The sequence below is a fragment of the Coturnix japonica genome, chromosome 11 (assembly GCF_001577835.2).
Source record: "Coturnix japonica isolate 7356 chromosome 11, Coturnix japonica 2.1, whole genome shotgun sequence".
NCBI classification, from domain to species: domain Eukaryota; kingdom Metazoa; phylum Chordata; class Aves; order Galliformes; family Phasianidae; genus Coturnix; species Coturnix japonica.
In genome coordinates, this window is record NC_029526.1 from 13,876,951 (window position 1) to 13,889,910 (window position 12,960).

Sequence of the window (12,960 nt, forward strand, 5' to 3'; positions counted from 1 at the left end):
TTTCCAGCTTTAACTGAGCTGTTTTGCACCTGAAATGCTTCAGTGACTCCTGGGGTGCTCTGAGGTTTGCAGTTTTTCCTCAGAAGATTTCATTATAAACTGAGCTACCAGAAAGCGATGGTGCCATGCAAGGATGTCTGTGATCCACAGCCGGCTCCAGGGGAGGCTTATCCATCTGAAGGTGTTGGCTTAACACAAACCCAACTGCTGGGGAGGATCTTTCAGCTGTTGCAGCCTTGGGATGCATGCCTGGCTGCCAGAGAAGACCCTTGGGAAGAGCAGAGGTCAGTGGTGAAGGTGGGGTGAATGTGATCATGCTGTGCCGTTTCCATTGCTGTGGGTGTGACATGAAAGGAAAGAGCTGGTTTTGCTGGCTGCTGTGAGCTTTTCCAGCTGCTGGAGGGCTGGAGCTGACCCTGTGATGGGTGCCTGGAGGTGGAACTCCTAATGCAGTTACACTCAGCTGCTAAATTATGTGAGCAACTAGTCTGAAAGCATGAATAAGGGTGCTTAGAAGACAAGCCACTGACTTGCAAACTTCTGCTGAGGCAGCAACGTTTACACTAGAGGAATTCCAAGCAGAAAGTCTGCTAGTACTGGATGCAGGCAGTGAGTGGCACCGTGGTATTGCAGATGGAGCAGCGCAGTAGCAGTGATGGCTCACAACAGAGGCAGAGCAGAAAAGCAGCTGTGCTTTCCCCTGTGAACTGAGCTCTGTGCCTTTGTTGCTATTAGAAATGGCCAACGCAGGTTATGAGTGTGTCCAAAGAAGGACAACAAAGCTGGTGAGGGCTCTGGAGTGCAGGTCTTATGAGCAGTGGCTGTGGGAACTGGGATGGTTCAGGTTGGAGAAGAGGAGGTTCAGGAGAGACCACATTGCTCCCTACAGCTGCTTGAAAGGAGGCTGTGGAGAGCTGGGGTTGGCTTCTCCTCCCAGGTAACAGTGGCAGCACAAGAGGGAATGACCTCAAATTGCTCAGCCTGGATATTAGGAAACATTTCTTCTCAGAAGGAGCAGTGATGCAGAGGCACAGCTGTGTAGGGAGGTGGGGTTGGGGGGTGGGGGTCAGCATCCATGGAGCTGCTCCAGAGCTGTGGGGATATGGCACTGAGGGCAGTGGGCAGGTGGGGGTGGGTTAGGGTTGGACTTAATGATCTTAGTGGTTATTTCCAACCTTAACGGTTCTATGATCCTGATGATTTCTCCTGGTACATTTGGATTCACTGGGTTAGCATTAAAAGAATGGCTAAAGGAGGTGCTAAAAGAATGGATAATGATAATGGCAGAAGGGAAGGAAACCTGTGCTGCCCACACTGACAAATGGGGACTTTGGCCCAGAGCACTGAGGGGTGCCTTGTTTAGTATTTATCTGTGCATCTCCATTTGACTGCCTCGGTTGCAGAATACTTGCACAGTGACATTTTTCAATGATTGGGTTTTTTGGCCTGCATTCCTCTCCTCTGTTCAGAAAGCCAAACTCATACCAGTGTAACAAAGCAAACACCTTTCCTCTAGAAAGGGAATGTGGTAAGAGATGGTCCCAGGAGCTGTACCAGAGAGCTGGAGGCAGGAGGGGGCTGGGCTGGAGCACGTCTGCTGTTTCAGGCTGCCAGGACATAGCCCATAACTTCTCATCCTATGAAAAGCAATAGGAGGGATGTATAAATGTAATGGGAGATAGATGAATAGGAGCACGGCTTCAACAGCCTCCTTCTGTGTTGTATTCTCAATGGCAGTGCCAGAAAATCATCCCCTCTGATATGCTTTATTATCTGTAAGTACATGATAAGGCCAGTATTGTTTTAAAATTCAATTTATCACGGTAATTTCAAACCCCACTGCTTAATATTGACTTTCTTTTTATTACATAATCCTTTGCCTTCAGGATACCAGCAAAAACAACAATAATGTTGATATGTTTTTAAACTTGTTTTTTAAACATTTTTCTTTTTGCCAATATGATTCCACCGTATGATGGCTGAGAAACCAGAAGCACAGCTAAGTAAGCTGGCAAATTGGCCTCAGAACCACAAATGGTTTCTTCAGTGCTGTTCTCTTTCAGATTTAGTTTCAAATGAGCAAAGAACATGAACCTAATGATGTCTGCCCCAAAGCAGGAGCAAGTGTGTGAGGCTGCACCAATGGTGGTCCTGCATCTGGCAGTGCTCCCAGTCTGACCTGATGCTGCAAAACTGCAGCTATTGCTCTCAAGGACCCTAGCAAACCCTGCAGAGATGGAGCGCTTGTGTTTGAGATATGAGAGTATGTTTTCAGAACAACAAATCAGCTGCTAAAATGTGCCTATGATTTCTATACAAACTTCCTCTGTGAGTAAACTAGTATTGTAGCCTTGTCAGATCTCTTTTCTCCCTCTGTGGCAGCCCAGCACTTCTGTGCAAGCAGTACGGACCTTTTGTCCTTGCCTTTTCTCAACTGAAGCACATCCAGGAGTATTATGTGATTCTATGATTGTATGACTGCTGGCCTTCTCCACCCCAAGAGAAGACTGATTACCGAGCATAGACACTGTGCCCTGCTAGAAGAAATCTGTCCCCAAACCATTTGTCTTTGCTTCAAACAGTAAAAATGAAAAGAAGGAAAGGTCAGAGCAGCACGCCATGGGAGCTCTATACACACAGAGGGGCAATAGCATTTTGTTTTATCTTCAGCTGATGCAACTTCTATAGAGCCTGACTTTTGATACAGTGATTAATTACGCCCCTTTTTTTCCTTCCAAATCATTTGTGACGTGGCTTTATTTATTTTCAGGTAATCGTAGCTGTCTTAGCAACACAGATTTTCTGTTTCCCTTCACCACAGTGAGAAGCAGCCTGCTAACCAGGCAGATTCTTCAGAGTCAAATGTGAAAGAGCACATTGCTTTGCTTAACAACCAAGTCCATTTTCCAGCTTCCTCATCAGAAGTCGGTTGTAACAAACCCGTGCCACCTGCAGGTCCAGTTCCAAGTGTCTCAGCCAACAGTGCTGCTCAAGGGCTATTGCTTGGCTCCCCTCTGTGTGTTTTTACGGCATTAACTTTTCATGAGCTCCTACAGCAGTAAAGATTATCAGCTAGTTTATGGTTAACAGGTAATGATCAGGTAAAGGCCAAATCAGAAGTCGTTTCATCATTTAAAGACATACAGCTGATTCTCTTTCCCATTGCTTGCAGTGTTCTTAATGCCAGTTTTCTTCTCTGCATGAGCCAACCCTGAACTGCTTCCCTCTTTGCTGCATGTTTGTGTGCTGGCAGGTCAGGATGGTTTTGTGGCACTTGCACACACTTGTTGCCAGCACCAGACACCAGAGCAGAGCTGCAGGCAGGGGCAGCAGGAGAAGGAACTGCCTGTTTCCATTACAAGTTCTGGGTGAAAGTTCTACTCCAAGTCGCATTCATAGAATCATAGAGTGGTTTAGACTGAAAGGCAAGATCTAATTTTGCATGTTTTTTGTTTTTCTTTTTTTTGCCTAAGAAAATGGTTTTCTTGCATACATTTGTTTTCTGAGAACAACGTATAGTAAAATTGTCTGTCTTTTAAATATGCAGCCCCAGACTTCCTGACTGACCCACTATGAACCGCTGCTGCTCTGCACACATTATTTCCTCTCTTTGAAACAGGAAAAAAAGAGGGAAAAAAAAAAAGTTAAAAAAAAAAAAAAGCACAGAAAAACTTACCCAGCATTTGGCAGCACCCCACTCTCCCATTTAGCTCACATCTCATTTTCAAGCTGCTCTTAACAAGCCAGAGAGCTAAAGAACATCCACTTCTCCATCCTGGGTCTGCTCTTTTTCTCATCTCCCCACCAAAGAACTCTCTCTCTGATGTTCCCTGGAGGAGGAGGCTGAAAACCTTCTGTTTTTCTTTCCCTGTTAATAGGAATTTCCTTCTGCTGTATTTTTTGCTTGGCTGTTTTCTTATTAAAATCCATCCTTGGTGCACCAATACTGCTCTTGCAATGTGAGGAGTGATGGTGGATTTTGTTTTTAATCTATTTAAAAGCTGAGATTTATTTACAAATACACTTCTGTATATTTGTTTATTTGTAAATCTATAACATATGATTACTATTTGAGTACGAATCATTAGAAAACTAGCACTATTCAGCTTCAACATTCTCATTGTATTCAGTGGGAATGAATTTTGGTTGAAATGATCAAGTTTCCTTCTTCTTTCAGTCTATTTCCAGCCGGACCAACAAGCCAGGAGATGTCCTTTGGCACAGCCTTGAAATCCCAATTGCCACATGTAAGCCATTTGTTTCCATCCGGCATGAAGCTGAACTCAGGCTGTTTGCTGAGTGCATTCCTCAAACCAGGAATGAGAGCTTTCAGTTTCCACGTGTTATTCTCTGGATTACAGGTATGAAATGTTTTACCTTCAGCTCAGCTGCTGCCGTTGGCAGAGCCCATGAAACTCTCAGCATCTGTCCAAAAAGTGAGTTATGATCCCTTCTGGTTACAGGCAGATCTTAAAAGCAGGAAGGGAGGGCATTCCAAGGGCTTACAAAGCAGAAAGCAAAGAATTGAAAATATGCCCAAGAGAATCTGAAACCTGTTACAGTTGCTGCATCTACCTCAGGTCAGGCATTGTTAATGAGTTATTAACATGTGATGCTAATGACACATCATGAAAGAGCTCAGCCCATGGAGGACCCAGAGAGAGTCCTGCTGGTTTAAAGTGACGTACTTTGTGTGTTCCACTTTCCTTCTTACAACTTCCTTTTTCTTTTTTCCCCCCTATTAGTAACAGCCATAACAAAACCTGTCCTCCTGAAGGAGGAGTGAGCTCCATAAAAGGTGGCAGGTTTATTTAAATTACACTTTGTGTTAACAAAAGGCTCGGGTTAGTGAAAACATGATTAGAGATTTGGTATGCTTAAGGGCTATTAACAGTATGCTTCTACCCAGATGGAATCAGAGTACAAAGAGGAAGAAACCTCCATTTGACACTGCCTAGCTAATCTCAGCAGTACATCGCTCATTACTCTGTGCAGGATTAAAGCTGAGCTCTGTGGTGCTGCCTTTGAGACTCAGCAGGGCAGCTCTCCTTCACAGCAATGGGGTCAGATAATTCCAGGTGTGTGGCAGGAAGGCTGTGGAGTGAAAACTGTTGGGTTTAAATTACCCGATTTTCCACATTCTTCTCTCTCTTGGAGAAGGTCAAATGTAATGTTCGCTCTTGAAAGAGTTTACACAACATATAAATTTAGATTGTTCAGTCAAGTGTTGCTGATTGAGAAGGTGTTGATACAGTTGGTACTTGCGGATGTGTTGCAAAGTGTATGAATTCATAGCACTGCTAAAATCTGCTGGGAGGTGCAGGAGGCTTCTTGCATATGGCTTGTAATGTATGTGAAATAATATGATTCTACCAACGTATGAAAACATGGATTTGGGATGTGGAACATGTCATGTAATGGGTGATATGTGTCTGAACTTCCAAAAAATGGGTCCTTTGAAGATGCTCTTTTGAAGAGGTATAGTTAAATAGAGTCAGTACAGGTGCATGAGCCCTGGTGAGGTTGCAGTGTAAATGAACATAACATGCTGCAGATGCTGACAAGCAATAATATCAGTTTACTCAGGTTTTTAGTCATTAGCAGGTACATTATCTATATTTTCCTCCTTCATTTATTCCCTCTTTTAAATTCTTAGCAAACATGTTAATAAGACTGGGCCCCCATGCCAGGGCCTGTCAGAGCTCACTCAGTATCAACTCCCACCTTGATCTGTTGACGTGCAGATCTCTGACGCTGTATGTTAAGAAGATGCATATCATCACAAGTAGAACAGAAGGTTTTGACCTTTTTATATGACTCACTCAGTTATAACTACAGTGCATAAAGAACAGCCGTTGCGATTATGATTTGCATTCTATGCGACCATGCTGATCCTGGAGATACACCAGATGGATGCTCTTCCAAGGCACACGTGTCTGCAGTGCATATCCCAGCAGAGCCTCTCTCATCCTATCTCCTATTCAGAAAAAAAAAATCACTCAAGTACCTCATGAACTTTTCAATCATATTCTCATTTCAGTGAGATATTGACGTGTGCTATGCATGAATTCATGCCTATCTGTAAATAGGAGCAATGTGCTCTTTTCGTCTCCAGTTCACGCTAATGCTTTGGTTGTCTGGAGGTCTCTTCTAAACTTTTCTGATGTAGTGTGGGACAGATTAAAGATGATCTTTGCATGGGTGAGCACTGATGCAAGAAACTCCTCCTCCCTTCCTGTGTGCCCCGAGGGAAGGCCTTGGGCAATGGTAAATCCTTGCTCCCGCAGCATGGTTCTCCATCAGGACCAGCAGCCCGTGGCTTAAAAATCACAAGAGGAAAGTTGTAGTGGTTCCATGTCCTGCTGAGGCTTTGTTGATGCTGAATTTCTCTTTGCTGATGGTGCTGGAGAAGAGCTGCTGGCACAGGGGCTGTGGAGGAAATATCTGCAGTGCCTTATGTTGCAGCTGAAGGTAGAATTGTCGGCCTTATAACTATAGTGTTTTGTGTAACCAACCAAATCAGCCCAAGCCCACTGAGCAAAGAGTTAGCAGGTGTGTAAAAAAAAAAAAAAACAAAAACCCATGCTTAATTCATGCGTTTTCACATCTGCTTTTAGGTTTGTATCGATCAGCCCAAATCACATGACAGGGGTTCTGCTAAACTGGGACTTAAAAAAAAAAAACCAAAAAAAACCAAAAAAACCATGGTTCTGAGAAATGAAAGTTTTCTTCTGGAATAGGGAGTTTTGCTGTGAGGAAATGCCATTCCTAGTACAGGTCATGGTGTGGAGCTTGGGGATGTGTTCTGCCCCAGGCTCACTGCTGCTGGGGACCTCTACAAACCTCCCTCTCCACACCTTGATTCCTTTGGAAACATGAAAAAAAAACAACAGTTTCTACTCTGTTTTAAAAATGTTTTGATACCTGCAAATGAGAACTGCTGCAGAAATGCTAAGGGATGTCACTGTATAAGGGATGTCATTGTATCAAGTGTACGAGGACAGAGGGCAGTCAGTGCTCAAAAGATTAGTTAAACATAGAGCCTGCAAGTGATGAGGGACAAGGTCAGTGAGCTGAGAAGCAGCTGAATATCATATGGCTCAGATGCAGGCCAGCCAGAGCTATGAGCTCCTTTCCTTCCTGTCAGCTCGTTGCTAGCTGCTTCAGTTTACCTGAAATCAATATTTACTTCATTATTTATAGTATTGTGATGGTGACAGTAATTTACAAAAGTTAAAACAAAAATATTTGAAGGATGGAGCCAAGTGAGCACCAGAACACATTTCACTTTGCCAGGAGCCCAAACTCCACCAAGCTGAGATGTGCTGAAGCTGTTGCAGCTGTCAGTCAACATGCACCACACTGAAGTATGTCTACACCTAAGGCTGCTATATTTTGCTGTGCTGCTTCACTTCTGCAGCAAAGACTGACTATCAGAATGATGGCCAACTCCGTGCATGTGTGGCTTGCAGGTTGCTCAAGGGTAGTTCCTGTGCTGAAGCCGTGCCGTGTGACTGGTGTGATGGTACTGAGCCTTGTGAAGCAGAACCAGGAGGGGCTGCCTGGGCTGAGATTCACTGCTATATATCCACATTAACACTGGATTTGACGGCTGGGATTCGGACAGCAGAGGTACAAGGTTTGGGGCTTTCTTTTTGTGGTGCTTTTGCATGCACTCTTCGGTTTCTGGTCCTGAGAAGTCGAGCTTAGAAGTCCTATTTCTGGTCCTGATCCGTCATGGATGCTCTTAACTACAAGTGTTTACTACGTGACTTGGGCAAGAGTTTCCTAAAATTCTTCTGGCAGCTTTGCTGGATACAATGAATAATTCTGGTCCTTTCTGACCTTTGCAGTGAGGCAGCGTTTCTCCTGGTGTTTGCTGTAGGACTTACTGTCACTACCTCATTCCAGGTACTACACTGTTTCAGTAATTTCTGCACGTAGAAATAATCAGAATCAATCAGGCCAGATTGTGATCGACACATTGTTGTGATATGATGGATGTGGCCGTGGATCCCGTTCATTTTAAGCCTTTTAAGACCCTTCGGGGGCGCCGAAGGGACGGTAACCGGTCCGACCAGCACCGCCCGCCCCGCGCACCAGGAGGTGGCCGCCGGGGTGATGTGTCCCGCCCCTTCCCGGGTACGACAGAAGCAGAAGTGGGAGCCCCGGAGAGACGCAGCCGGGCGGGGCGACGCCGCCACCATCTCCACCCCAACCCCGTCCTCCCCCACGACCCCCGTGCTGACACCGGCATCGTCCGCGCGGCCGGTGGAGGTGAGGCTGCGGGGGGCAGGAGGAGGCGGATGGGGAGGGAAGGTGCCGCCAGGGGCTGCGGGGGAACGGGGGCTTGCCGATGGGTTGGCTGTCACCGCTGCGTGCCGACCTGCTGGAGGGGGAAGAAGCCCAGAGTCCTGCACGACGGGTGGGCGCAGGGCTGAGAGCCGCAGCTTTGGCCGGCGTTTGGTCCCTAGAAGGTGTCCCGTGCTCTGCAAAGCTCCGTGCAAACAGCCTCTTGTTGGTTGTTATTAGTTGTTAGCGAGGTGGTGGTGCTGTCTGGAGGCAGGGCTGGGGCACAGGGTGCAGCGGCGCGTGCAGAATGGGGACGGCAGCGCCCAGAGCTCATGGGAAAGTGTAGAAATTGGGGCGAGTCTGACTTCAGATTCCGCTTTTTGAGCGGCCTTTGTGTGCAGGGAAGGCACCTGCGGTGGCCTGTGGCTCAGGAGTGGTTCTACTGTGCTCGTCTGAAATGTTTGTTGCCAACCTGCATGTCTGCAAGTTCACCTGTCTACAGCTCTTTCTTTCTGTGTTTCATCAGGTGTCTGCACGGTAGGAATTGTAGGCTGATCTTCAGATAAGGGTTTGGTTTTGAAACTTAGAAGTACTGCAGTGAACTAACACTAAATATGCAGGTTCTTGGATAGCACCAAGTGCGTCTTTCTCCATGTCTGAGCTCACTTGGCTCCTCACAGTGGGCCTTTCTGACTTCTTGGTACAAAGTGTTCAGGGTCTTCACTAAAAGACACTGTAGAAATTACTGTTGTGTCACAGCACAATAAATAACGGGTAATGCTGATTCTGCTTTTGATATAGGACAACATCAAAGTTTTGCTCCTGTGCTGCTTACACAAGGGAAAGACTCATACGTTGGTGTCTGTGCCTAAACGAGATCTTATATGTTATGGGGTTGCCAGATCTCATTGAATCATTTGGTTCTTTCTGCTTTAGGCTTTGGAAATGCTTCCATAGAAGAGCAGCAATGCTTCTGCTTTGCACAGAGGTGACTTGTAGCTCATGGTTCACTGATTTAGAGGCAACCAGGTACTGTGTTGATCAGGGTCATAGTGGAGTTTCTGCTGGGTGAATTGGTAGAGATACTGTAGATTCAAGACATCATGCAGCAAGGGGTGTAAGAAGGCTGAAGGGCACATACTTATGTGTCTAGGAAGCCTCTTAATGCTGAGAAGGTTAGGTCTGGTATCAGGTGCTTCTATTAGTTCTTTTGGGAGGTCTGGTGTGTTGCACTGTTAGGAAGCTCTCTGTGGTGTTTGTTCTAAATTATGGATTAGGTAAACAGACAATAAAGGAATGGTTGGTTTGGTTGATGAGGTGCTATGGTGTTTTTTCCACCTTCTTGCTGATGGAGTCAGTGTCCTCAGCTACAATGTTGTTTGGCAGTAAGTTAAAAGCCTGGCTTCTAACTTAAGATTTTAGGTAGGCTAAAAGCAGCGTTCACTTTCTTTTTTAAAGAAAGAGCTACTTTAAAAGAGGAAGTCCAGTCTATTATATTCAGCGGAAACTGCTTAAGAAGCCACCTCTGAGAGGCAGTTCCTTTGTACCAAGGGGCCAATCTCTCAAAAAAATGCTTCATTGCCTTTTATTAAATTAGTATGTTTAGAAATTCCTTTTCATGTTGTTTTAAGACACGTTTCATTTTACAGCTGCAAAACAATGTGCTTTTCGAAGACTTTTACTCCTTACCGTATTTCTTTTCTCCTTGTAGTTTTGATGTTATAAGTCACTGCAGTTAGATGACTGTGGCTGTATTGCTAGATGCAAGCTGGTGATGATTTCAATGATAAGCTAAATTGCTGCAGGGAGTCAGAAAGCATCAGTGAATTCTGCCATTGTGTACAATCCTTAAATATTGTCCAGCAGTCTCAGCTGTAGGATTGGCATATATGTATTTTTTAAGTACCAGTAGGACAATAGAGTACCCTTTTCTTTTACAGTAACAAGCTAATTAAACACGATATAATCTGCATAACTCTTAGCAAAACACTGGATGCAGGAGAGGCCGCTTTGCAGATAAGAAGGGCCTTGTGTTTGCTTCCCTGATAGCCTAAAACAACTCCCAGTGTTCATTGAAGTTATAGAAGCACAGAATATATAGCACGGAACCGCTCCAGAGTTTGACAGATGGGACTGAAACTGGTTAGTGACAACACTGAAAGGCAACTTTGTGGTATTAATGAGAGAGCAGAAAAGAGAGCTCCTTAGTGAAGCGCAGGTCAGGAGTCTGACGTGGGGTGATGGGGAGGAGGGTTGGAAGAAGTTACCAAGGGGAAGCGAGAAGTGACATGGACAAATTAGTTATCAGTGCAGAAACTGAAACTGTGCTGGAGAGTGGTGGGCTGAGGAGACAGGAGAAAAGCAGGGATTCTGTGGCAGGGGGAAAATTATACATAGACCTGTCCTGCCTGGGGTGAAATTAAGAGGGAGTCATTGAGAGCATGTGGCAACAGCTCCTGCTGCTTGGGCAAAAATGGTATCACTTTGTATGTGGATGATAGAGCAGGTTCTAGGGCTTTGTGTTTGTAAATAATCCTGTGGAGGAGTAATCAAGCTTGTAATTAGCTGTTGGGTTTTTTGAATTCTCTTCAAGAATTAAATTAATGCTTCTGTATTAAGAAAAGGCAAGAACAGCAAACCTGCTGCAGTTCAACATGGGTGCAGCATTTTGGCTGTCTGAAATTGGTATTGTGAATATAATAATAATAACAATAAATACAACCTTGGGGGAGGAAAAAAGTTTTGATCGTGGTTCATATCTTGCAACTATTGTTTTCCATTCTGATATCTTGATTGTTAATACTAAGGACAAAATCATTTTCCAGATATGTTTTGCAGTTCCAGAAGTTAAATTACCCCCCAGTTTCAATCAAGAACTGAAGATTTAACTTCTACCATAACACAGAACTCACAAAGTTTATATGGCAAACAAGTCTACAAATACCCTAAAACAATAAAGAAACTTCTATAGGAATGACTGAGAACAGCTAATTTTGTCTCTGTCAAATAGAAAAATGTCCATGAGCAAAGACTTACTGGTATTTTGCTTGCTGTAAAATGGTAAGTAAAAGCTGATGTGATACTTGAAAGGATCTCAGGCTTGAAGCGATGCTTTTCTGATGTCTTATGAGACTCCTGAAGTCATCAAATCAAGATAAATATAGTCAGGGTTTGAGCTTTGTTTAAAGAAGTCTATTCTTTAATTTTAATAAATGTGGTTTCAAAGGAATAAAAATACTGTTTTAAATACTGATTTATTTTTTTTTTTAATTTTATTTTCTTTTCAGCACAGTGAAAACCAGACAAGTTTGATCGAAAAAGAAACCTAAAAAAAATGCCCAGAAAGATTATAGATTATGGAGAGCTGCCGGAGTATGAGAAAAGCCAGATCAAAAGGACGTTGGAGCTGGGAACTGTTATGACTGTATTCAGTATTAAGAAGAGTAGTCCAGAACGAAGGACTATTCAGGTGATAATGGAAACCAGGCAGGTAGCCTGGAGCAAGACAGCTGACAAGATCGAAGGTTTCTGTGAGTATTTTCAAAGTGTCCATGAACTTGGAATTAATAATGAATTAACGTAATTGTCAAATATTTGTTCAGTGAGCTTTCGTTAATATGATTAAGCTTTTGGCTAAGAAGAGTTTGGTAATTTACCAAGAATGTGCTGAATAGTTGCAGTGCTGGTGAAGGATCTTCTGCAGCTCGTTAGTTAGACAACTAATGCTATGCTTATATGTGGTTAACATAAAATGCTTTTTCTCTAAATCCTGCCCTCCCAAGTTTTCATCCTTTAATATGATGGTGCTTTTGTTCTCTGTTATGAGTGACAACTATTTTCCATCAAGCTTCAAGGTCTTGCACCTCAAAATGATAATTGCTTCTTTACCTCTTCTTTCTCCTAAATAAAAAGCCAAATGGAAGGAAACTGAATTCAAATCAGTTTTCTTGAGGATTTTGCCATATCAGGATAGGAATCATTGTTTAGGACCATTGTTGGAAAATACCAATGACTTATAGGGGTGGAGGTGTGAGATTTAAGGGGCTGTTTGAAGGTCCTGAGTTGACAGTGCCTCTTTGGCTGATATCTAAACTGCCTATAATTAGGTGGGGAAATAAAAGTGGTGTTTGTAGCTACATAGGACTGCAAAAGCCATGGTATAAAACAAAGTGAAACTTATTTTCAGTTCTTACTGAGCAAGGTTGATATCAACCAAGCTCAGCCTGTAATTTCTGGGATTCTTGCAATTCCCACTGTTATAATGTAACTACAGCGTTTGCATAAGACCACATGGTAACTATTTTATTTTACTTTTTTATTCTGTTGTGGCCATGATTTTCCTATGCAACTGCTAAATGTCTTCAATAAAGGAATTGAGTTGTTTGTCTGAGTTGCCAGAATCATTTATTGCTCAGCCTCAGATAATATGAGAAGCTGGGTGCTGAATTTAGGACCTGAGATTATGATAAGAAATTGGAGTTTAAAGGTGGATAATTGTGATGACTGAACAGATACACTGTAGTAAGAAGTTAAGTATAGCATGGGGAGTCTCAGAGGTGAGTCTAGAACTTACTAAGAAGAGTCAAATCGGTCCAGGCCTGAGAGAAGGAAGAGGGGTTGAGAACGGGAGAGAAACTGAGACTGAATTAAACTGGGGTGAGGGAAAAG

At 43.7% G+C, this 12,960-nt stretch overlaps 1 protein-coding gene across 3 annotated transcripts in view; it reads left to right on the forward strand.

The window, feature by feature from the left end:
* PLCG2 (phospholipase C gamma 2) overlaps positions 1-12,960 on the forward strand; it is a 59,133-nt gene continuing 46,173 nt past the window's right edge. Inside the window, exons 1-3 of one of the 3 annotated variants that reach the window (XM_032447068.1) lie at positions 1-284; positions 4,178-4,361; positions 11,580-11,822. In XM_032447068.1, coding sequence (XP_032302959.1) covers positions 11,627-11,822 — 196 coding nt within the window. In that variant the 5' untranslated portion in view covers positions 1-284; positions 4,178-4,361; positions 11,580-11,626. Of the gene's footprint in view, positions 285-4,177; positions 4,362-8,057; positions 8,278-8,658; positions 8,830-11,579; positions 11,823-12,960 lie in introns of those variants that run through there. The other 2 variants (XM_015874162.2, XM_032447069.1) reach the window with 2 other exon arrangements.